This window comes from Bos indicus, chromosome 8 (genome assembly GCF_029378745.1).
Source record: "Bos indicus isolate NIAB-ARS_2022 breed Sahiwal x Tharparkar chromosome 8, NIAB-ARS_B.indTharparkar_mat_pri_1.0, whole genome shotgun sequence".
NCBI lineage: Eukaryota > Metazoa > Chordata > Mammalia > Artiodactyla > Bovidae > Bos > Bos indicus.
Window position 1 is genome coordinate 53,094,289 of NC_091767.1, and position 25,586 is coordinate 53,119,874.

General features: G+C 40.2%; 1 protein-coding gene across 2 annotated transcripts in view; it reads left to right on the forward strand.

Annotated features, from left to right (window-relative positions):
* Positions 1–856: 856 nt before the first annotated feature.
* VPS13A (vacuolar protein sorting 13 homolog A) overlaps positions 857–25,586 on the forward strand; it is a 276,506-nt gene continuing 251,776 nt past the window's right edge. The window contains exon 1 of one of the 2 annotated variants that reach the window (XR_011567943.1): positions 857–1,199. Coding sequence is in view for 1 of the 2 variants with exons in the window: in XM_070794243.1 (XP_070650344.1) it covers positions 1,100–1,199 (100 nt within the window). In the remaining variant the exon portion in view is untranslated. The remainder of the gene's footprint in view (positions 1,200–25,586) is intronic. The other variant, XM_070794243.1, reaches the window with a different exon arrangement.

Here is a 25,586-nt window from a genome sequence, read left to right on the forward strand (position 1 = left end):
AGTTCTCCAAACTTCACATCCAGCGTCTTTGGCCTTCACAACCTCAGGCCTTTGGCCCTCTTTCTGTATAAAACCAAATACGGCTGTGGGAGTGGTTCTGAAAGAGCTCTATTTTTTATGTATTTATTTAAGGTCATTCTGTGAAGGCTCAGGGGTTGTGAGTCTTCGGTCTTCAGATGTTCGTAGGAGGGCGCTCCGCACTGTCAGTCAAAACTGGTTGACTAAGGGATGAAAGTCGGCTCTGTCTAAATAACCAGACCAAGAAAGAGTGCGATCTCAGATGCAGGGAAGGGAGCATGGAATTACAACCCAGAATTTACTTTACTTTCCTCTCTCGATTTGCAGCTACGGAAGTTGTCACCAACTGCGTAACCTCTCCAAGCGCTCGTAAGACTGAACAGGGCAGTTACCCGCATCCAGACACTCAGGCTGGACTGACCTAGGAAGCCCAGCACCGCCCGGGTTCCGCCTGTACCTCCCAACTTGTAATAATAAGTGCGAAGCTCCCTGGGACTCCACCTGAGAGTCTCCAGCCTAACTAATGTGGAAGGCACTTTTATTAATCAGCCGCCGCTTTACTCAGATTTAGGACCTCCCGGCCCACGTGGGGGCGTGTCCCCTCAGTTAGGGGCGGGGCGTTCCCGGCCGGGAGTAACCGCCGCGCCCCCTGACGCCCCGCCCCCTCCCCGCCCTAGCCGCCAGTGGGGAGGCCAGACTGCCGGTGGGGGCGGGGTCAGAAATGTCTGGCAACTTCAGGTACCAGTCCGGTTGCCTGGCGATGGGGGAGGAGGCGGGGCCGAGGAGAAAAAGGAGCCGCACTCCGCCCGACTAGGGCAAGAGCTGGAGAGGCGGCCGCGCAGCCGCCTTAGCTCTCTCTCGGGCCTCGCGTTCCACCCAACCCTGGATCGCGAGCCGCACATGCGTAGCGCGAGCTACCGCCTCCGCCCCTCATAGGGCTCGTGGTGGGGCTACGCGTTCGGCGCTGGTGGCACCACGGTCGGAGCCGCCCAGGAGCCGGTGAACCGAGCGGTCTCGTGAGAGGGGCTCGGGAGGGCAGGCTCAGGAAGAAGGAGCGCCGCGTCCACCGCGGCTGAGGAAGATGGTGTTCGAGTCGGTGGTCGTGGACGTGTTGAACCGGTTCTTGGGGGACTATGTGGTGAACCTGGACACGTCCCAGCTCAGTCTGGGCATCTGGGCAGGTAACGAGACCGCCGCAGTCTCTCCATCTCGCCTCCCGTGCTTCCGTTGACAGCCGGCCCTGCCTTACTGGGGCCTCTGGCCCCACTCTGCCACCTGCCGCCGACTCGTTTGGGGTCATGTTACGTAGAGCCGGGAGGCAGTTGCTGGGCCTCCACCGGCGAGTTAGCGTTTTGGCCGGAGGGGATTAGGGTCTCTGATGCTGGATGAAAAGGCCGCCCCCCGCTTTCCGCCGAAGGGACCCACAGTGGACTCCAAGGGTCTGGAGTTCAAATTCCACCGAACCGCCCTTTTCAGCCCCTCGAGGTCCGGTTTCAGCTGTGTTGGGCGAGGGGCGGCCTCTAGACACACCTGGGCTTGGTCTGGTCCCTGTCATTTTCGCCCCTTGGGTTGTGATGGAGGCCCGGGCAGCCCACGGAGGGCCGCACGCCGCCCCGCACGTGAAAGCAAGGAGCTGTGACCGGAGATGCCGTCCTTCTCCCGCGCCCAGCCTCCGGGTACGGCCAAACCTTGCTGGCTGCTCGGCTCCCCCTTCCGGCCTCACCGCCTCGAGTCCGGGAGGCTCGCCTGGGTTCGGTTGATAACAGCGAAAACTCCTGTGCAGGATCGCTCGAAAGATTGGTTGTCAATTTACAACCTGACCAGCAATATGTCAAGCTTGTTAAGGGTTTGGGGCTTTGTGGGTCGCAGAGTTACTGAATTTTTAAAGAAGCTAGGTGCTCTGTCCTTACGCTAAGTGAGATGTGAAGTTGGATGGTGAAGGACTGATGCTTTACTTTGTATCCATTTATTCTGGTGTGTTTCCTTATTTGGAGTTTCATTTTTAGTGCTGTGCTTCCACCTGTTTTTGTATTACACCCTTATCTATTTTAAACACCCATTAGAAATTAGATTCTTTTTCTTATGAAATGTCTTTCCCAGGCCAAAGCTAGGGTTAATCTCCTTGTGTGAGTAATATATATATATATTTAAATTTTAGTCTTTTTGAATATGCACACACTTGACAGCTTTCTTCTAAAATACTTATTTATCGTGATATTTCTCCTTTATTTAATAGTGTAAATAGGTAATTTAGTTTGATAAAGAAAACCTCTTGTTAACTGCTGTTGATATCCACCTTGGTAGAGAGTGGGACTGCAGGAATGAAGAACATAAATGCTAGCTCAGCATCTCTGACTAGTACCAGAAATTTACAGATAGTTTAATCTGTGCTGTTTTTCATTTGTAAAATAATAATGATAAAACTTGTCTCCACCCACCTCAGTAGGAAGCCTTAAGAACATTTTGTGGTGTGCTTTGCTTTTAACCTGTAGTGGAAAATTGCTTCTACTTCAAAGTGGAGGTTGGTGTAGAGTTTGATTTATCAGTGGATTTGTTCATATGAAATACTCATACACTAAATTCACTCTTGTGATGCACAATTCTATCAATTTGACAATACAAGGAAGCACGTATCCAGCATCACGATCTTGATACAGAAAAAAACATCAGTTCAGTCGCTCAGTCGTGTCTGACTCTTTGTAACCCCGTGGACCGCAGCTCACCAGGCCTCCCTGTCCATCACCAACTCCCGGGGTTTACCCAAACTCATGTCCATTGAGTTGGTGATGCCATCCAACCATCTCATCCTCTCTTGTCCCCTTCTCCTGCTCTCAATCTTTTCCAGCATCAGGGTCTTTTCCAATGAGTCAGCTCTTCGCATCAGGTGGCCAAAGTACTGGAGTTTCAGCTTCAACAGTCTTTCCAATGAACACCCAGGACTGGTCTCCTTTAGGATGGACTGGTTGGATCTCCTTGCAGTCTAAGAGACTCTCAAGAGTCTTCTCCAACACCACAGTTCAAAAGCATCAATTCTTTGGCGCTCAGCTTTCTTCACAGTCCAACTCTCACATCCATACATGACTACTGGAAAAACCATAGCCTTGAGTAGACAGACCTTTGTTGGCAAAGTAATGTCTCTGCTTTTTAATATGCTGTCTAGGTTGGTCATAACTTTCCTTCCAAGGAGTAAGCGTCTTTTAATTTCATGGCTGCAGTCACCATCTGCAGTGATTTGGGAGCCCCCCAAAATAAAGTCAGCCACTGTTTCCACATCTCAAAACTTCCTCTGCCGCCCCTTTGTAGTCTCCCACCCAACTCCTACCCTTCCTCCTGGCAACCATTGGTCATTTTCCATCCCTACAGTTTTCCCTTTTCTACAGTGCCATATAAATGGAATTATGTGGTATGTTTCTTTGTGGACCTGATTTCTTAGTTCATTCCTTTCACTTACTAAATGAAATGAATTTGAGAGGCATTCGTGTGTGGCATGCATCAAAATTGTGCAACTGTCGCTACATCTAATTCCAGAACATTTTCAACACTCCAAAAATAAATCTCATACCTGTTAACAATCACTACAAATTTATCCCCACTAATCATTGCCAGTGATTCCTCTGACAATCACTAATACACTTTTTGTCTTCTATTGATTGCCAATTCTGGACGTTTCATGTAAATGGAATCATAATATACATGGCCTCTTGTTTCTGACTTCTTTCACTTAGTACTATATTTTCAAGGTTCATTTATATTGTAGCATATATCAGTATTTCATTCCTTTTTGTGGCTGTTAATAACATTCCATTATATGGGTGTAACTCATTTTGTTTATCTTTTCATCAGTTGATGGACATTTAAATTATTATTACCTTTCCTTTTATGACTAATGCTGCTGTGAACATTCATGTACAGGTTTTTCATGGACATATACTTTAAGTTCTCTTGTGTATAGAGGTGGAATTTCTGAGTGATATGGTAACTCTGTTTAGACATTTTAAGGAATTTCCAAACCCTTGAAAATTCTTTAAGTATTATGGATGCAAGTCCTTTGTTAAGATAGGTGATTTGAAAAATACTTTCTCGGAGTTGTTTCCGAGGCTGTTTTTTGCAAAACAAAAGTTTAAAATTTTAATCAAGTCTAGTTTATCAGAATTCTGAGTCATGCTTTTGGTGTTATATCTGTGAAATCTTTCCCTAACCCAAAGTCACAAAGATTTTCTCCTGTGTTTTATTCCAGAAGCTTTATAATTTTATATTTTGTGGTTTTTGAGTAATAGGTAGAATTTAAAATCTTCTTGGAGGATTTAAAAAGCAATAATAATTCTTGATAAACTTAGAGGACCAAAACATTCTTTGAAAATCTCAATAATAGAAACTAGGTGCTACATAGGAAAAATGTTAAGATCATGGACTTAATATTTTATGGTCTAGTGTCAGAAGGACCTGTTAGTAAACGTGTGCTTTTGCTAGGCTTCCATATAGTAATCCAGTTAATATCACTATTGGCATATGAATAGTATAATTAGTATACAGAAGTTAAATTGATGGTTTCATATCTACTAATGGAAAATTTGTTTCAGAGATGTTCCTTTGAAAATTAGAATTCTCTTTTCCTTAGAAACATTGTTATATATGAAGTTTACAAAGCTAATTATAACACAGTAGAACAGGGCCACTGTGCTGTGCTGTGCCCTAGGTAGACTGAGTCCTGGAAGCGTCTATTTTGTGGAAGGAGAAAGAGAAATTGAGTTTTTTCTCAAACTGTTGGCAGATTCTGATGTTGATAAAGTATATATTTTAAACAGTGTTATTTCCACCTTTCCACCCTTCCTGTGTATCATCCATTTAGGGAGTTGGTAGTACTTCGTAGACACATCTGTGATTCGCCTCCCAACTTTGCTAAACCATCTCGTGTTTAATATTTCATTCAAGAGCTAGGCTGCATCAGAATCAGTCATATGTGATTGTTAGAAATACAGATTTTTTTTGGAACTACTTCCCAGATACTATAATTCATTTATTGAAAGTAAGACACTCCCCACCAATGTTTTTTAACCAAATGACACAGGGGATTGTGATGTCCAAATAGGTGCATTTTAAGGGCACTTTTAGGGCAAAAATATTAGAAATTCAGGGGCAGAAGTAGTAGTAAGGATGCCTTGTGTAATAGAATTATCATTTGTAACATAGAGTGTACCTTTTTATATTATAGTTTTCTTTCTTCTCACTCATTTTGTTTGTTTGCTCCAAAATGACAATACTTGGGCAAATTAAAAAAATTCGTTATGCCTGACATCTTTGTGTAACATTAGAAGCTCAGACTTCTTTAAAAAACAAAAAACAAATTGCATATTCTGTTTTTAAAATGTTAATCTGTTAAAATGTTTCTCTTTATGTATAGTCTTAGGTTCAGTTCAGCTGCTCAGTTGTGTCACACTCTTTGCAACCCCATGGACTGCAGCACGCCAGGCCTCCCTGTCCATCATCAGCTTCTGGAGTTTACCCAAACTCATGCCTGTTGAGTTGGTGATGCCATCCAACCATCTCATCCTCTGTCGTCACCTTCTCCTCCTGCCTTCAATCTTTCCCAGCATCAGTCAGTTCTTTGCATCAGGTGGCCAAAGTATTGGAGCTTCAGCATCAGTCCTTCCAATGAATATTCAGGACTGATTTCCTTTAGGATGGACTGATTGGATCTCCTTGCAGTCCAAGGGACTCTCAAGAGTCTCCTCCAACACCACAGTTCAAAAGCATCAGTTCTTCAGCACTCAGCTTTCTTTATAGTGCAACTCTCACATCCATACATGACTACTGGAAAAACTATAGCTTTGACTAGACAGACCTCTGTTGGCAAAGTAATGTCTCTGCTTTTTAATATGCTGTCTATGGTGGTCATAGCTTTTCTTCCACAGAGCAAGCCTCTTAATTTCATGGCTGCAGTCACCATCTGCAGTGATTTTGGAGCCTAAGAAAGTCTGTCACTGTTTCCATTGTTTCTCCATATATTTGCCATGAAGTGATGGGGCCTGATGCCATGATCTTCATTTTTTGAATGTTGAGTTTTAAGCCAGCTTTTTCACTCTCTTCTTTCACCTTCATCAAGAGGCTCTTTAGTTCCTCTTTGCTTTCTGTCATAAAGGTGTGTTATCTGCATATCTGACGTTATTGACATTTCTCCCAGAAATGGAATGGAATGGAATCTTGATTCCATCTTGTGCTTCATCCAGTCTGGCAGCAGTTTGTATATCTTCATCACATATCCCTAGTTTGTTCTTCCTTCTTTCCCTCTCTCCTTTTGTAACGACAAGTTTATTTTCTATTTCTGTGAGTCTTTCTGTTTTGTATATACACTTATTTATATTCCATGTATAGTTGACATCATATAATATTTGCCTTCTCTGACTTTTTTCACTAAACATGATATTCTCTAGGTTCATCTTCATTGCTGTATATGGCTATATTTCATTTTTATGACTCAGTACTATTTTATTTTGTGTGTGCGTGTATGTATGTGAGACATCTTTTTAACTCAGTCATCTATTGCTGGACAGTTGAGTTGTTTCCGTGTCTTGGCTGTTGTAAGTAGTGCTGCTCTAAACACTGGGCTGCCTCTGTCTTTTTCAATTAGTTTTCTTTTTTTCTGGATGTGTACCCAGCGGTGGAATTGCTGGACCATATTCTAGTTTTATTTTTACTTTCTAAAGGGACCTCCTTACTGCTTTCCACTGTGGCTGTACCAATTTACATTCCCACCAACAAGGGTTGCCATTTCTCTGTATGCTCTCTAACATCAGTTATTGTAGACTTTGTGATGATAGGTATTCCGACAGGTGTGAAGTGATACCTCATTGTGGTTTTGATTTCCATTTCTGTATAATTATCAATACTGAGAATCTTTTCACATGCCTATTTAGCCTTCTGTATGTTGTCTTTGGAAAAATATTTATTCAGGTCTTCCACTCATTTTTTGATTAGATTGTTTGTTTTTTGATGTGAACTGTTTGCATATTTTGGACAATAACCCCTTGTCAGTTACATCATTTGTATCACTTTCAAAATTAGGAAATGTGAGATTGCCATCGTTCCTTTGAAGGTTGTTTTGACTGTGGGTCCTTTGAGATGTCATATGAATTTAAAAATGAATCTCTCTGTTTCTGAAAAGAATTGGGATTTAATGTGGATTACATTGGATCTGTAGGTTGCTTTGGGTAATATTGATATCTTAACAATATTGTGAAAATGGAATGTTTTTCCATTTGTATATGTGTTTTCTTTATTTCAACAGTGTCTTATAGGTTTTGGGATATAAATCATTCTTCTCTTCTCTCTCCCCATTGTTTTTTCCTATGTATTTTTGATACTGTTGTAAATGGCTTCCTTGGTGGCTCAGTGGTAAAAATTCTGCCTGTAATAAGATGTCGGTTCGACCCCTGGGTGTGGAGGTTCCCCTGGGGAAGGAAATGGCAAACCACTCCAGTATTCTTGCCTGGGAAATCCCATGGACAGAGAACCTAGCAGGCTGCAGTCCATGGGGTTGCAAAAGAGTTGGGCAAGACTTAGCAACTAACTAAAACAATTGTAACTGTAATTGTTTTCATAGTTTCTATCTTGGATTGTTAAGTGTATAGTAACAACTGATTTTTGTATTTTGATTGTGTATCCAGTGCTGTTGCTGCTAAGTCACTTCAGTTGTGTCCGACTCTGTGCGACCCCATAGACAGCAGCCCAAGAGGCTCCCCTGTCCCTGGGATTCTCTAGGCAAGAACACTGGAGTGGGTTGCCATTTCCTTCTCCAATGCATGAAAGTGAAAAGTGAAAGTGAAGTCGCTCAGTCGTGTCCGACCCTCAGCGACCCCATGGACTGCAGCCTACCAGGCTCCTCCGTCCATGGGATTTTCCAGGCAAGAGTACTGGAGTGGGGTGTCATTGCCTTCTCCGTGTGTATCCAGCAACATGCTGAATTATTTATTCTAGCAGTTTTTTGTGGAATATTTTTCTTCATATAAGATCATGTTGTCTATGAACAGAATTTTCCTTCTTCCTTTCCAATGTGGATGCCTTTTATTTATTCTTCTTGCCTAATTGCTGTACGACATTATGTTGGGTAAAAGTGGCAGAAGTGGACATCTTTATCTTGTTCTGATGTTAGAGAAAAAGACATATCTTGTACCATTACATATGAAGTTCATTGTGAGCTTTTCATATTTGGCTTTGATATCTTGATATCAGATCAGATCAGATCAGTCGCTCAGTCGTGTCCGACTCTTTGCGACCCCATGAATCGCAGCACGCCAGGCCTCCCTGTCCATCGCCAACTCCCGGAGTTCACTCAGACTCACGTCCATCGAGTCAGTGATGCCATCCAGCCATTTCATCCTCTGTCGTCCCCTTCTCCTCTTGCCCCCAATCCCTCCCAGTATCAGGGTCTTTTCCAATGAGTCAACTCTTCGCATGAGGTGGCCAAAGTACTGGAGTTTCAGCTTTAGCATCATTCCTTCCAAAGAGATCCCAGGGCTGATCTCTTTCAGAATGGACTGGTTGGATCTCCTTGCAGTCCAAGCGACTCTCAATGGTCTTCTCCAACATGACAGTTCAAAAGCATCAATTCTTTGGCGCTCAGCCTTCTGCACAGTCCAACTCTCACATCCATACATGACCACAGGAAAAACCATAGCCTTGACTAGACGAACCTTTGTTGGCAAAATAATGTCTCTGCTTTTGAATATGCTATCTAGGTTGGTCATAACTTTCCTTCCAAGGAGTAAGCGTCTTTTAATTTCATGGCTGCAGTCACCATCTGCAATGATTTTGGAGCCCAGAAAAATAAAGTCTGACACTGTTTCCACTGTTTCCCCATCTATTTCCCATGAAGTGGTGGGACCAGATGCCATGATCTTCATTTTTCTGAATGTTGAGCTTTAAGCCAACTTTTTCACTCTCACTTTCACCTTCATCAAGAGGCTTTTTAGTTCCTCTTCACTTTCTGCCGTAAGGGTGGTGTCATCTGCATATGTGAGGTTATTGATATTTCTCCCAGCAGTCTTGATTCCAGCTTGTGTTTCTTCCAGTCCAGCGTTTCTCATGATGTACTCTGCATATAAGTTAAATAAGCAGGGTGACAATATACAGCCTTGACGTACTCCATTTCCTATTTGGAACCAGTCTGTTGTTACATGTCCAGTTCTAACTGTTGCTTCCTGACCTGCATACAGATTTCTCAAGAGGCAGATCAGGTCTGGTATTCCCATCTCTTTCAGAATTTTCCACAGTTTATTGTGATCCACACAGTCAAAGGCTTTGGCATAGTCAATAAAGCAGAAATAGATGTTTTTCTGGAACTCTCTTGCTTTTTCCATGATCCAGCGGATGTTGGCTATTTGATCTCTGGTTCCTCTGCCTTTTCTAAAACGAGCTTGAACATCAGGAAGTTCACGGTTCACATATTGCTGAAGCCTGGCTTGGAGAATTTTAAGCATTACCTTACTAGCGTGTGAGATGAGTGCAATTGTGTGGTAGTTTGAGCATTCTTTGGCATTGCCTTTCTTTGGGATTGGAATGAAAACTGACCTTTTCCAGTCCTGTGGCCACTGCTGAGTTTTCCAAATTTGCTGGCATATTGAGTGCAGCACTTTCATAGCATCATCTTCCAGGATTGAAATAGCTCAACTGGAATTCTGTCAGCTCCACTAGCTTTGTTCATAGTGATGCTTTCTAAGGCCCACTTGACTTCACATTCCAGGATATCTGGCTCTAGGTTAGTGATCACAGCATCGTGATCATCTGGGTCGTGAAGATCTTTTTTGTACAGTTCTTCTGTGTATTCTTGCCATCTCTTCTTAATATCTTCTCTTAGGTCCATACCCTTCTGTCCTTTATCGAGCCCATCTTTGCATGAAATGTACCTTTGGTATCTCTGATTTTCTTGAAGAGATCTCTAGTCTTTCCCATTCTGTTGTTTTCCTCTATTTCTTTGCATTGATCGCTGAGGAAGGCTTTCTTATCTCTTCTTGATATTCTTTGGAACTCTGCATTCAGATGCTTATATTGTTCCTTTTCTCCTTTGCTTTTCACTTCTCTTCTTTTCACAGCTATTTGTAAGGCCTCCCCAGGCAGCCATTTTCCTTTTTTCATTTCTTTTCCATGGGGATGGTCTTGATCCCTGTGTCTTGTACAATGTCACGAACCTCATTCCATAGCTCATCAGGCACTCTATCTATCAGATCTAGGCCCTTAAATCTATTTCTCACTTCCATTGTATAATCATAAGGGATTTGATTTAGGTCATACCTGAATGGTCTAGTGGTTTTCCCTACTTTCTTCAATTTAAGTCTGAATTTGGCAATAAGGAGTTCATGATCTGAGCCACAGTCAGCTCCTGGTCTTGTTTTTGTTGACTGTATAGAGCTTCTCCATCTTTGGCTGCAAAGAATATAATCAGTCTGATTTTGGTGTTGACCATCTGGTGATGTCCATGTGTAGAGTCTTCTCTTGTGTTGTTGGAAGAGGGTGTTTGTTATGACCAGTGCATTTTCTTGGCAAAACTCTATTAGTCTTTGCCCTGCTTCATTCTGTACTCCAAGGCCAAATTTGCCTGTTACTCCAGGTGTTTCTTGACTTCCTACTTTTGCATTCCAGCCCCCTATAATGAAAAGGACATCTTTTTTAGGTGTTAGTTCTAAAAGGTCTTGTAGGTCTTCATAGAACCGTTCAACTTCAGCTTTTTCAGCGTTACTGGTTGGGGCATAGACTTGGATTACTGTGATATTGAATGGTTTGCCTTGGAAACGAACAGAGATCATTCTGTCGTTTTTGAGTTTGCATTCAAGTACTGCGTTTCAGACTCTTTTGTTGACCATGATGGCTACTCCATTTCTTCTGAGGGATTCCTGCCCGCAGTAGTAGATATAATGGTCATCTGAGTTAAATTCACCCATTCCAGTCCATTTCAGTTCGCTGATTCCTAGAATGTCGACATTCACTCTTGCCATCTCTTGTTTGACCACTTCCAATTTGCCTTGGTTCATGGACCTGACATTCCAGGTTCCTATGCAATATTGCTCTTTACAGCATCAGACCTTGCTTCTATCACCAGTCACATCCACAGCTGGGTATTGTTTTTGCTTTGGCTCCATCCCTTCATTCTTTCTGGAGTTATTTCTCCACTGTTCTCCAGTAACCTATTGGGCCCCTACTGACCTGGGGAGTTCCTCTTTCAGTATCCTATCATTTTGCCTTTTCATACTGTTCATGGGGTTCTCAAGGCAAGAATACTGAAGTGTTTGCCATTCCCTTCTCCAGTGGACCACATTTTGTTAGATCTCTCCACCATGACCCGCCCATCTTTGGTTGCCCCATGGGCATGGCTTAGTTTCATTGAGTTAGAGAAGGCTGTGGTCCTAGTGTGATTAGATTGACTAGTTTCTGTGAGTATGGTTTCACTGTTTCTGCCCTCTGATGCCCTCTTGCAACACCTACCATCTTACTTGGGTTTCTCTTTCCTTGGGCGTGGGGTATATCTCTTCACGGCTGCTCCAGCAAAGCTCAGCCAATGCTCCTTACCTTGGACGAGGGGTATCTCCTCACTGCCGTCCTTCCTGACCTTCAACGTGGGATAGCTCCTCTAGGCCCTCCTGTGCCCGCACAGCCAGGGCGTGGGGTTGGTCCTCCCGGACACCGCCCCTGGCCTCTGGCATGGGGTTGCTCCTCCCGGCCGCTGACCCTGGCCTCGGGCGTGGGGGCATGGGGTAGCTCCTCCCGCCCGCCGCCCCTGGCCTCTGACGCGGGGTAACTCCTTTCGTCGCTGCCCCTGACCTTGGATGCTGGGTATCTCCTCTCGGCTGCTCCCCCAACCTCGGACGTGGGGTAGCTCCTCTCGGCCGTTCCTGCGTCGTCGCAGTCTGGCACTCTCGGCCGCTGCCCCTGACCTCGGACGTGGGGTAACTCCTCTTGGCCGCCGCCCTTCGGGCATGGGGTCCTCTTTTATTCCTAATTTTTTGAATGTTTTTAACATCAAAGAATGTTGAAGTTTTTTGAATGCATTTTCTTCATCAGTTGAAGGGATCCTGTGTTAATTCATTCTGTTAATGAGGTGTATTACCCTGATTGAATTTGTATGTTGAACTATCTTTCCATTCCTAGAATATTACGTTGAATAATAGTGATAATTCTTTTAGTGTACCATTCAATTTTGGTTGCTAGTATTTTGTTGAGGATATTTGCCTCAGTATTCATGAGGGATACTGATCTGTAGTTTTCTTGTGGTATCCTTGGCTTTGGTATCAGATTAATGGAGACCTATATGCAATTTGGAAGTGTTTCCTTCTCATTTTTTGGAAGAATTTGAGGAGGATTGGTGTTCTCTTTTAAATGTTTGGTAGAATTCGCCAGTGAAACTCTTCTTTTCCAAGCTTTTACTGTTGTCATTGTTGTTGGGATGTTTTATTGATTACTGATGAAATCTCATTACAAATCTGTGCATTTCTTCTTGATTCATTAGTGGTAGTGTGCATGTTTCTAGGAATTTATCCATTTTATCTAGGCTATCAAATTTGTAGACACATAGCTGTTCATAGTATTCTTATAGTCCTTTTTATTTTTGTGAAATTGGTAATATTATCCCCTCCTTCATTTTTTATTTTAGTTACAATTGACCCTTGAGCAACAAGGGGTTAGGGCTTCAAACCCCTACACAGTTGAAAACCTGCATATAACTTTACAGTTGGCCTTCCATAGCTGTGGTTCACATCCTCAGATTCACCTATAATTCTGAAGTATGTATTTATTGGAAAAAATCCATATACAAGTGTACCCACAAAATGCAAAGCTCTGTTGTTCAAGAGTCAGTTGTATTCCACTCCTCATGTATCTTTCCTTTTCTCGTTTGCCTTTCACATCTCTTCTTTTCAAAGCTCTTTTGTAAGGCCTCCTCAGACAACCATTTTGCCTTTTTGCATTTCTTTTTCTTGAGAATGGTCTTGATCCCTGCCTCCTGTACAATGTCACGAACCTCCGTCCATAGTTCTTCAGGCACTCTATCAGATCTAATCCCTTCAATCTATTTCTCACTTGCACTGTATTATCGTAAGGGATGTGGTTTAGGTCATACCTGAATGGTCTAGTGGTTTCTCGTATTTTCTTCAATTTAGGTCTGAATTTGTCAATAAGGAGTTCATGATCTGAGCCACAGTCAGCTCTGGGTCTTGTTTTTGCTGACTGTATAGAGCTTCTCCATCTTTGGCTGCAAAGAATATAATCAATCTGATTTTGGTATTGACCATCTGGTGATGTCCATGTGTAGAGTCTTCTCTTGTGTTGTTGGAAGAGGGTATTTGCTATGACCAGTGCATTCTTTTGGCAAAACTCTGTTAGCACAAGGCCAAATTTGCCTGTTACTTCAGGCAAAGTGACTGACTTTGACTTCCTACTTTTGCATTCCAGTCCCCTATAATGAAAAAGGACATCTTTTTTGGGTGTTAGTTCTAGAAGGTCTTGTAGGTCTTTATTGAGCCATTCAACTTCAGCTTCTTCAGCATTACTGGTTGTGGCATAGACTTGGATTACTGTGATATTGAATGACTTGCCTTGGAAACACGAACAGAGATCATTCTGTCGTTTTTGAGATTGCTTTCAAGTACTGCATTTTGGACTCTTTTGTTGACTATGGTGGCTACTACATTTCTTCTAAGGGATTCTTGCCCACAGTAGTAGATATAATGGTCATCTGAGTTAAATTCACCCATTCCAGTCCATTTCTCCTCCTGCCTTCAATCTTTCCCAGCATCAGAGTCAAATGAGTCAGTTCTTTGCATCAGTTGGCCAAAGTATTGGAGTTTCAGCTTCAGCATCAGTTCTTCCAATGAATGAATATTCAGGACTGATTTCCTTTGGGATGGATTGGTTGGATATCCTTGTGTCCAAGGGACTCTTAAGAGTCTTCTCCACCATCACAGTTCAAAGGATTCAGTTCTTAGGTGCTCAGCTTTCTTTATAGTCCAGCTCTCACATCCACACATGACTACTGGAAAAACCATAGCTTTGTTGGCAGAGTAATGTCTCTGCTTTTTAATAAGCTGTCTAGGTTGGTCATAACTTTTCTTCCACGGAGCAAGCATCTTTTAATTTCATGGCTGCAGTCACCATCTGTAGTCATTTTGGAGCCCCCCAAAATAAAGCCTGTCACTGTTTCTAGTGTTTCCCCATCTATTTGCTATGAAGTGATGGGACCAGATGCCATGATCTTCGTTTTCTGAATGTTGAGCTTTAAGCCAACTTTTTCACTCTCCTCTTTCACTTTTTCAAGAGGCTCTTTAGTTCTTATTCGCTTTTCTCCCATAGGTGTGGTGTCATCTGCATATCTGAGGTTATTGATATTTCTCCCAGCAATCTTGACTCCAGCTTATGTTTCATCCCGTCTAGCATTTCTCATGATGTAGTCTGTATATAAGTTAAATAAGCAGGGTGACAATATACAGCCTTGACATACTCCTTTCCCAATTTGGAACCAGTCTGTATTCCATGTCCAGTTCTAACTGTTGCTTTCTGACCTGCACACAGATTTCTCAGGAGGCAGGTCAGGTGGTCTGGTTTTCCCACCTCTTTGAGAATTTTCCACAGTTTGTTGTGATCCACACAAAGACTTTGGCGTAGTCACTAAAGCAGAAGTAGATATTTTTCTGGAACTCGCTTGATTTTTTGATAATCCAGTGGGTGTTGACAATTTGATCTCTGGTTCTTCTGCCTTTTCTAAATCTAGCTTGAACATCTGGAAGTTCATGGTTTACGTACTGTTGAAGCCTGGCTTGGAGAATTTTGAGCATTACTTTACTAGCATGTGAGATGAGTGCAGTTGTGCAGTAGTTTGAGCATTCTTTGGCATTGCCTTTTTTTGGGATTGGAATGAAAACTGACCTTTCACAATCCTGTGGCCACTGCTGAGTTTTCCAAATTTGCTGGCATATTGAGTGCAGCACTTTCACAGCATCATCATTTAGAATTTGAAATAGCTCAACTGGAATTCCATCACCTACCTCCACTAGCTTTGTTCATAGTGATGTTTCGTAAGGCCCACTTGACTTCACATTCCAGGATGTCTGGCTCTAGGTGAGTGATCACACCATCATGATTATGTGGGTTGTAAATATCTTTTTTGCATAGTTCTTCTGTGTCTTCTTGCCACCTCTTCTTAATATCTTCTGCTTCTGTTAGGTCCATGCCATTTCTGTCTTTTATCGAGCCCATCTTTGCATGAAATGTTCCCTAGGTCTTTAATTTTCTTGAAGAGATCCCTAGTCTTTCCCATTCTATTATTTTCTTCTGTTTCATTGCATTGATCACTGAGGAAGGCTTTCTTATCTCTCCTTGCTATTCTTTGGAACTCTGCATTCAAATGGGTATATCTTTCCTTTTCTCCTTTGTAAAAATGCAAAATAGTTGTCTGAGGAGGCCTTACAAACAGCTGTGAAGAGAAGAGAAGGGAAAGGCAAAGGAGAAGAGGACCACTGTCATACTGGTTTTTATATTTGCCTATTTATCTGCCTTTACTGGAGAACTTTATATTTCTGTGTAAGTTCAAGTTAGCACCTAGTGTTCTTTTTTTTTTTTTTTTACTTATAGGACTTTAAAATTTCTTGTAAGGCAGCTGTCTTGGAAATGAACTCCCTCAATTTTTATCTGACATTAGTATCTTAATTTTACCCTCATTTTTGCTGGGTATAATGTTTGGTTGACAGTTTTTCAATTTTAATTCAGTACTTTAAATATATCATTACCTTGTTACTTTGGTTGCACTGTTTCTGCTGAGAAACCCATGATAATCTTATTGAGGATCCTTTGTACATGTGAAGTTGCTTTTCTCTTGTTGCCTTTAATAGTCTCTCTTTCATTATTCTGTTTCTTGCTTGGGATTCTTAAAATTTGTATATTCGTGTGTTTCCTCAAATTTCTAGCTATTATTGTTCAAATAACTCTATATTTATCTTTCTTCCTCGTGGAGTCCATGATTAATGTGCTGTATCTCTTCTCCTGGGCTCCCATTGTGTACGTATTGACCCACTTAATGATGTACCATAAGTTCCTTAGCCTCTGTTCCCTTTTCTTCATTGTTTTCTTTTTTGTTCCTAGTATTTTCAAATGACCTGTCTTCAGGTTTTCTAATTTTTTTTTTTTTTTGCCTGTTGAAGATTGCTTTGTATTTTCTCTAGTGAGTTTTCAATCCAGTTATTCTTACACCTCTATTGGAGTGTGTGTGTGTTTTCTACTTTCTTTCAAGACTTACAGTTGGTGGAATTTATATACAACGTTGTGTAAGTTTCAGGTGTGCAACGTGTTGGCTTGATACTTTGTGTATTGCAGTGTGATTACCACCATAGCTTTAGCTAACACCTCCATCATATCACATACACATCATTTGTGTGTGTGTGTGTGGTCGGAACGCTTAAGATTTAGTCTCTCAACAGTGTTGAAGTATATAATACAGTATTTTTGACTGTAGTCACTCTGCTCTGCATTAGATCTCCAGAACTTAAATTATCTCCTAGTTGCTAGTTTGTGTTTTTTAACATTTCCCCAATTCTGCCACTTTCTAATCCCTGGTCACCACTGTTTTACTGTTTCTTTGACTCTTTTAGATTCTTTAAATAAATTATATCATACAGTGTTTATCTTTCCTCATCTGTCTTATGTCACCATAAACCCCTTAAAGGGGGTCCATCTATGTTGTTCCAAATGACAGGCTTTCTTTTTCATGGCTTAATATTCCCTTTATATATAAACCACATCTTTATCTATTCATCTTGATGACACTAACTGGTTTCCATATTTTGGCTATTGTCAATAATGTGCAGTAAACATGGGAATGCAGGAATCTTTCTGGTACCCCATTTTCTTTGCCTTTGAATATATATGAAATGGATTTTCTGAATCATATTCAAGATTTTTTAGTCACCGTTTTCTGCAGTTTGACTATGATATGCCTAAGGGTAAACTTTTTATTATTTTCCTGCGTGGTATTTTTGGAGCTTCCTGGCTCTGTGGTTTGGTGACTTTATAATTAATTTCAGAAATTTCTTAGCCATTATTGCTCCAAATGTATACATTTGCTCCTCTCTCCTTATTTGCCTTCTGGTATTCCTATTATGCCTAGGTTACAGCTTTTAGAATTGTCCTACGGTTCTTGGACATTGTTTTATCATTTTAATTTTATCTTTCTCTTTACATTTCAGTTCAGAAGTTTTTATTATTTTATTATGGAAGTTTATTTGGAAGCTATGTTATTAATATTTACATATCTTTAAGCTTGCTGATTTTTAAAAAGGTATGTGAAATGACTTAAACTTTATTTAAAATGTACATTTTCAAACTTGTTCAGTATTGTAAATTTATGGACAGGACAAAATAGAAATTATCACATAGTCACATTTTATTTTTATTTCTAATTTATTTTTTCATTGAAGGAAAGAGTCTTTAAGTCTGTTAGTGCTTTACAATTTTCAAAAGTTTCACATATATGATTTCGTATAATCGCATAATAACCTTTTCCCCCTTCATCTCTGTATTGTTCCTCCCTCCTTCCCTCTCCCCACTGGTAACCACTAGGTTGTTCTGTATATTTGTGAGTTTGCTTCTTATTTGTTTTATTCACTAGTTGCATTTTTTTAGACTCCACATGTAAGTAATATACTTTCTCTGATTTATTTCACTTAGCATAATGCCTTCCAAGTCTGTCTGTGTTGCTGCAAATGGCAATATTTTATTCTTTCTTAGGCTATTATTCCATTTTATGTGTGTATTACATTTTCTTCATCCACTCATCTGTTGATGGACACTTGAGTTCCTTCCATTTCTTGGCACTTGTAAATAATCTGGGGCATTATACATGCACCCCAATGCCAATCTATGAGCATTGGGGTGCATGTATATTTTCCAATTAGTGTTTTTTTTTTCTGAATATATACCCAGGAGTGGAATTGCTGAGTCATCTGGTAGTTATATTTTTAGATTTTGAGAAACTTCCACAGTGTCTTCCACAGTGGCTGCATCACTTTACATTCTCACCAACTGTGTACCAGGGTTCTCTCTTCTCCACATCCTTAGCAACATTAGTTACTTGTCTTCTTTTTGATGACAACCATTCTGACAGGTGTGAGGTGATATCTTATTGTGGTTTTGATTTGCATTTCCCTGATGATTAATGATCTTGGGTGTGTTTTCCTATGCCTGTTGCCCATCTTCATGTCTTCTTTGGGAAAATGCCTATTCAGTTCCTTTGCTCATTTTTCAGTCTTGGTTTTTTTTTTTTTTGCCACTCTATGTGGTATGTGGGGTCTTAGTCCCCTTACCAGGGGTCAAGCCTGGGTCCCCTCCATACAGTGGAAACATGGAGTCTCAACCACTGGGCCCCCAGGGAATTTAATTTCTCAGTGGGGGGGTTTGATATTGAGTTATATCAGCTATTTTTTAAAAAAAAATTAATTTATTTTAGTTGGAGGAGAATTACACTATTGTAATGGTTTTTGCCATACATCAACATGAATCAGCCACGGGTATACAAGTGTCCCCCCATTCTAAACCCCCCTCCCAGCTCCTTCCCCACCCCATCCCTTTATGTTGTCCCAGAGCACCAATTGGGTGGTGCTTCATGCATTGGTCTCTGAGCTCACACTGGTCATCTGTTTTACATATGGTAATGTACATGTTTCAGTGCTGTTCTCTCAAGTCTTCCAACCCTCTCCTTCTCCCACTGAGTCCAAAAGTATGTTCTTTATGTCTGTGTCTCCTTTGCTTGCCTGCATGTAGTATTGTCAGTACCATCTAAGTTCTGTATATATGCGTTAATATACAGTATTTGTCTTTTTCTGACTTACTTCACTTCTGTATAATAGGTTCTAGGTTCATCCATCTTATTAGAATTGACTCAAATGAGTTCCTTTTACTAGCTGAGTAATATTCCATCATGTATATGTACCACAACTTCCTCATACATTCATCTGTTGATGGATATCTAGGTTGCTTCCATGTCCTGCTGCTGCTGCTAAGTCGCTTCAGTCATGTCCGACTCTGTGCGACCCCATAGATGGCTGCCCACCAGGCTCCCCTGTCCCTGGGATTCTCCAGGCAAGAACACTGGAGTGGGTTGCTATTTCCTTCTCCAATGCACGAAAGTGAAAAGTGAAAGGGAAGTCACTCAGTCGTGTCCGACTCTTAGTGACCCCATGGACTGCAGCCTACCAGGCTCCTCCATCCATGGGATTTTCCAGGCAAGAATACTGGAGTGGGTCGCCATTGCCTTCTCCGTGTCCTAGCTATTGTAAATAGTGCTGCAGTGAACATTGCTGTACATGCGTCTCTTTCAGTTCTGGTTTCCTTGTGATATATGCCCAGTATTGGGATTGCTAGGTCTATGAGCTGTTAATATATGTTGGGTATTGTCTCCTTATTGGTCTTATCATTTGGAAATATTTTCTCCTATTCAGTAGGTTTGTCTTTTTGTTTTGTCGATAATTTTCTTTGCTGTACAAAAGCTTTAAGCTTAGATACACTTTTTCTGCCTTTTTCTTTGCTCTAGAAGATGGATCCAAAAAAATACTGCTGCAATTAGGTCTTTAATCCAGGTTGAATTTATTTTTGTATATGGTGTTATAAAATGTTTTAATTTTATTCTTTTACATGTGGCTGTCCAGTTTTCTCAGCACCACTTACTGAAGAGACTGTTTTCTCCATTGTATATTATTGTAGACTAATTGACTGTAAATATGGGCATGTATTTCTGGACTCTGCTCTTACATTGATCAATGTGTCTGTTTTTGTGCCAGTACTATACTGTTTGGATGATGATTTTTTTGTTGTTTAGTTGTTTGGTCATGTCCAACTCTTTGCGGCCCAATGGACTGCAGCATGCCAGGCTTCCCTGTCCTTCAGTGTCTCCCAGAGTTTGCTAACTATCTCCTGGAGTTTGATAATGATAGCTTTGTAGTACAGTCTGAAGTCAGAGAGGGTGATTGCTCCAGCTCTGTTCTTTTTCAAGATTGTTTGGGCTATTCAGGGTCTTCTGTGTTTCCATGCAAAATTATTTGTTCTTGTTCTGTGAAAAATACCATTGGTATTTTGATAGGGGTTACACTGAGTCTATCTTCGCATTGGGTAGTATGATTATTTTTTGTTTTTTTCCTGAATACAGGTCTTGTACCTCTTTGGTTAGATTTATTCCTAGGTACATTATTCTTTTTGATGCAGTAATATATTGGTTGTTTTTTTTTTTATAGTGTATAGAAATGCAACAGACTTCTCTATGTTAATTTTGTATTCTACAATTTACAGAATTCATTGATGAACTCCAGTAGCTTTCTGGTGCATCTTAAGGATTTTCTGGGTATAGTACCATGTCATCTGCAGTGACAATTTTACTTTTTCCTTCCCAGTTTGGATTCATTTTATTTCTTTTTCTTCCCTGCTCTGGCTAGGACTTCCAAATCTATATTGAATAAATGTGGCAAGAGTGGACATACTTGTCTTGTTCTTGATCTTAGAGGAAATGCTTTCAGCTTTTCAGCATTGAGTATAATAGTAGCTGTGGGTTTGTCATATATGGTCTTTGTTATGTTGAGATTATCTGGAGCATCTTTCTCATACATGTTAAATTTATCAAAAGCTGTTTCTGCATCTGTTGAGAGAGTCATAAGGGTTTTATTCTTCAGTTTACTAATGTGCTGCATCACACTGATTGTTGTGTGGAGATTGAAAATTCCCTGCATCCCTGGGATAAATTCCACTTGATCATGGTGTATAAGCCTCTTAATGTATTGTTTTAGTCAGTTTACTAGTATTTTATTGAGGATTGTAGCATATGTGGTCATTAGTGATACCAGCCTGTTATTTTGTTTTCTTTTTTGTGGTATTTTTGGTTTTGGTATCAAGATGATGGTGTCTTCATGGAATGGGTTTGGAAGTGTTCTTCCTCTGAAATTTATGGAGTAGTTTTAGAAGAATAGGTGTTAACTCTAAGTGTTTGGTAGAATTTGCCTGTGAAACCATCAGGTCCTGGAGTTTTTGTTTATTGGGAGTTTTTAATCACAGGTTAAATTATAGTACTTGTCATTGGCCTGCTCATGCTTTCTTTTGCTTCCTGGTTCAGTCTTGGAGACTTTGTGTGTTTTCAAAGTAGCAGCTTTTAGTTTACTTTTTCTTTTCTATTTTCTTGGTCTCTATTTCACTTATTTCTGCTCTGATGTTTATGATTTCTTTCCTTCTGCTAACTTTGAGTTTTGTTTGTTCTTTATCTCAGTTGCTTTAGGTATAAAGTTAGGTTTTTTTAATTGAGATTTTTCCTGTTTCCTGAGGTAAGCTTGTATTGCTATAAACTTCCCTCATGACTGCTTTTGCTGCTTCCCATAGGTTTTGGATTGTTGTTTTTTCATTTGTCTCTAGGTATATTTAAAATTGCCTTTTTTCCTAACTCCAGAAAAATAAATGACCCAATCAAAAAATGGGCCAAAGAACTAAATAGACATTTCTCCAAAGAAGACATACAGATGGCTAACAAACACATGAAAAGATGCTCAACATCACACATTATCAGAGAAATGCAAATCAAAACCACTGTGAGGTACCATCTCACACCAGTCAGAATGGCTGCGATCCAAAAGTCTACAAATAATAAATGCTGGAGAGGGTGTGGAGAAAAGGGAACCCTCTTACACTGTTGGTGGGAATGCAAACTAGTACAGCCACTATGGAGAACAGTGTGGAGATTCCTTAAAAAACTGGAAATAGAACTGCCTTATGATCCAGCAATCCCACTGCTGGGCATACACACTGAGGAAACCAGAAGGGAAAGAGACACATGTACCCCAATGTTCATTGCAGCACTGTTTATAATAGCCAGGACATGAAAGCAACCTAGATGTCTATCAGCAGATGAATGGATAAGCAAGCTGTAGTACATATACACAATGGAGTATTACTCAGCCATTAAAAAGAATACATTTGAATCAGTTCTAATGAGGTGGATGAAACTGGAGCCTATTATACAGAGTGAAGTAAGCCAGAAGGAAAAACATCAATACAGTATACTAAAGCATATATATGGAATTTAGAAAGATGGTAACAATAACCCAGTGTACGAGACAGCAAAAGAGACACTGATGTATAGAACAGTCTTATGGACTCTGTGGGAGAGGGTGGGAAGATTTGGGAGAATGACATTGAAACACGTAAAATATCATGTAAGAAACGAGATGCCAGTCCAGGTTCGATGCACGATACTGGATGCCTGGGGCTAGTGCACTGGGACGACCCAGAGGGATGGTATGGGGAGGGAGGAGGGAGGAGGGTTCAGGATGGGGAACACATGTATACCTGTGGCGGATTCATTTTGATATTTGGCAAAACTAATACAATTATATGAAGTTTAAAAATAAAATTAAAAAAAAATAAAATTTCCTCTTTTATTTCTTCAGTGATCCATTGATTGTTTAGTAACATATTGATTAACCCATGTATTTGTGTTTTTTGCAGTTGTTTTTAGTGAGTTTCTCACCTTATAGCTTTGTGGTTGGAAGAGATGCTTGATACGATTTCAGTTTTCTTAAATTTACTGAGGCCTGCTTTGTGGTCCAACATGTGATCTATTCTGGAGAATGTTCTATGTGCATTTAAAAAGAATGTGTATCCTGCCGCTTTTTGATTGAATTCTGTCTATATATCAGTTAAGTAGATGTGGTATAGTCTGTCCTTTAAGTCCAGGGTTTCCAGTTTGATTTTCTGTCTGGATGATCTGTCCATTGATGTACATAAGGTTGTTAAAATCCCAACTATTATTGTGTTACTGTTGATGTCTCCTTTTTCATCTTTTAAGATTTGCCTTATATATTTAGTTGCTCTTCTCTTGGGTACACATATATTTACAGTTGTTTTATCTTCTTGGTTTGATCCTTTGATCAGTATGTAATGTTCTTTTCTATTTTTTGTAGCAATCTTTTTAAAAATTTATTTTAATTGGAGGCTAATTACTTTATACTATTGTGGTGCTTTTTGCCATACATTCACATGAATCGGCCATGGGTGTACATGTGTTCCCCATCCTGAACCCCCTCCCACCTCCCTCCCCATCACATCCCCCAGGGTCATCCCAGTGCACTAGCCCTGAGCACCCTGTCTTATGCATTGAACCTGGACTGGCGATCTATTTCACATATGATAATAATATATATGTTTAAATGCTATCTCAAATCATCCCACCCTCGCCTTCTCCCACAGAGTCCAAAAGTCTGTTCTTTACATCTGTGTCTCTTTTGCTGTCTCACATATAGGGTCATCATTACCATCTTTCTAAATTCCATATATATGCGTTAATATACTATGTTGTTGTTTTTCTTTCTGACTTACTTCACTCAGTATTATAGGCTCCAATTTCATCTACCTCATTAGAACTGCTTCAAATGCATTCTTTTTAATGGCTGAGTAATATTCCATTGTGTATATGTACCACAGCTTTCTTATCCATTTGTTTGCTGATGGACATCTAGGTTGCTTCCATGTCCTGGCTATTATAAACAGTGCTGCGATGAACATTGGGGTACACATGTCTCTTTCACTTCTGGTTTCCTCGGTGTGTATGCCCAGCAGTGGGATTGCTGGGTCATATGGGAGTTCTATTTCCAGTTTTTTAAGGAATCTCCACACTGTTCTCCATAGTGGTTGTACTAGTTTGTAGCAATCTTTAAAGTATTTCATGTGATATAAATATTCCTAGTTAGGCTTTCTTTTGATTTCTGTTTACATGAAATACCTTTTTTCATTCTCTCTCAGTGTGTGTGTCTCTAGATCTGAAGTGAGTCTTGTGTAGTGGGTCTTGTTTCTGTATCCATTCAGCCACTCTGTGTCTTTCAGTTGGAGTGTTTAGTCCACTTATATTTAACTTAATTATTGATTCGTATGTTCTTACTGTCATTTTGTTAGCAGTTTTGTATTTGTTGTTGTAGGTTTTCTCCCTTTCTCCCCCGCCCCCCGCCACCTTTGTTCTCCTGTGATTTGACGAGTATCTTTTGTGTTATGTTTGGGATTCCTTGTGTATATCTATTACAGATTTTGGTTTGTGGTCACAGTGATGTTTTTGTGTATAGCAGTCTATGCAAAACATAAAAGCCCAAACATCCCTACATGAGAAAGGAAATACTTTTAAGTCAAGGAAGTGCAGAGTCCCATGCATGATAAACCCAAGGAGGAACTCACAGAGACATACATTAGTCAAATTGACAAAAATTAAAGACAATGAGAAAATACTAAAAGCAACAAGGGAAAAAAAACGCATATAACATACAAGGGAATCTCTATAAGGTTATCCGCTGATTTTTAGGAGAAACTCTGCAGGCTAGAAGAGAATGGCACAATATATTCAAGGTGATTAAATGATAAAATCTACCTTCAAGAATACTGTACCCAGCAGGGCTCTCCTTGAGATTTAATGGAGAGATCAAAAGTTTACAATCAAGCAAAAGCTGAAAGAGTTCAGCACTGCCAAATCAGCTTTACAACAGTTGTTAAAGGAACCTTCTTTAGGTGAAAAAAGAAGACCGTAATTGAAAATAAGAATATTATTAAACAAAAAGGTCACTGGTAAAGGCAAACAGACAGTAAAGGTAGGAAGTCATCCACACACACAAAACTAGTAGGGAGGTTTAAAGATGAAAGTAGAAAAGTTATCGACACCCACAATAAGCTGTTGTTGTTTCATCAATCAGTTTTGTCCAACTCTTTTGTGACCCCATGGACTATAGCCCACTAAGCTCCTCTCTCTGTGGGATTTCCCAGGCAAGAATACTGGAGTGGATTGCCATTTCCTTCTCCAGGGGATCTTCCCCAGGAACCAAACCTGTGTCTCCTGCATTGACAGGCAGCCTTTACCACTGAGCCACCAGGGAAGCCCAAAATAAGCTGTTACTGCTACTGCTAAGTCACTTCGGTCGTGTCGGACTCTGTGCAACCCCATAGACGGCGGATACACAAAATAATTAGATACAAAACATAGTATGAAAAGTAGTCATTGTGAAGGGATACAAAAAATAATTAGATACAAAATTTAGTATCAAAAATAGTCATAGTGAAGGGAGGAGAGTGCAAATACATGTTTTTAAAAAATTCATTTGAGATCGGCAACTTAAAACAGTTGCATAGATTGCTGTGCAAAACTTGTCGTAATCAGAAAAACCCCAAATCTAAAATCACTTGTACTTTAAATGGTACTGCTAATATCTAAATTTAGTTTTATATGTGGATATTAACTTTGGACAAATTAAATGTTGTTACCTCTTAATTTTTCTTCAGTATCATGTAGTTTTCATTTTGTTGCACTGGAAGCCCTTTTAAAATTTGTTAAAATATATTTGATAGAAATATTTTTTCTATCAAGTTTAATTTTTAACCAGTATATAGAGATATATAACATTGTAGACTTAAAGCTATTTATTTAGAGAAGATACATTTTAATGTAAAATAACATTTTACAGTATAATACTTTTTCCAGTTGTACTAATTCATCTTATGTCTGTGTAGTATATTGATTTAAAAAAAATTCA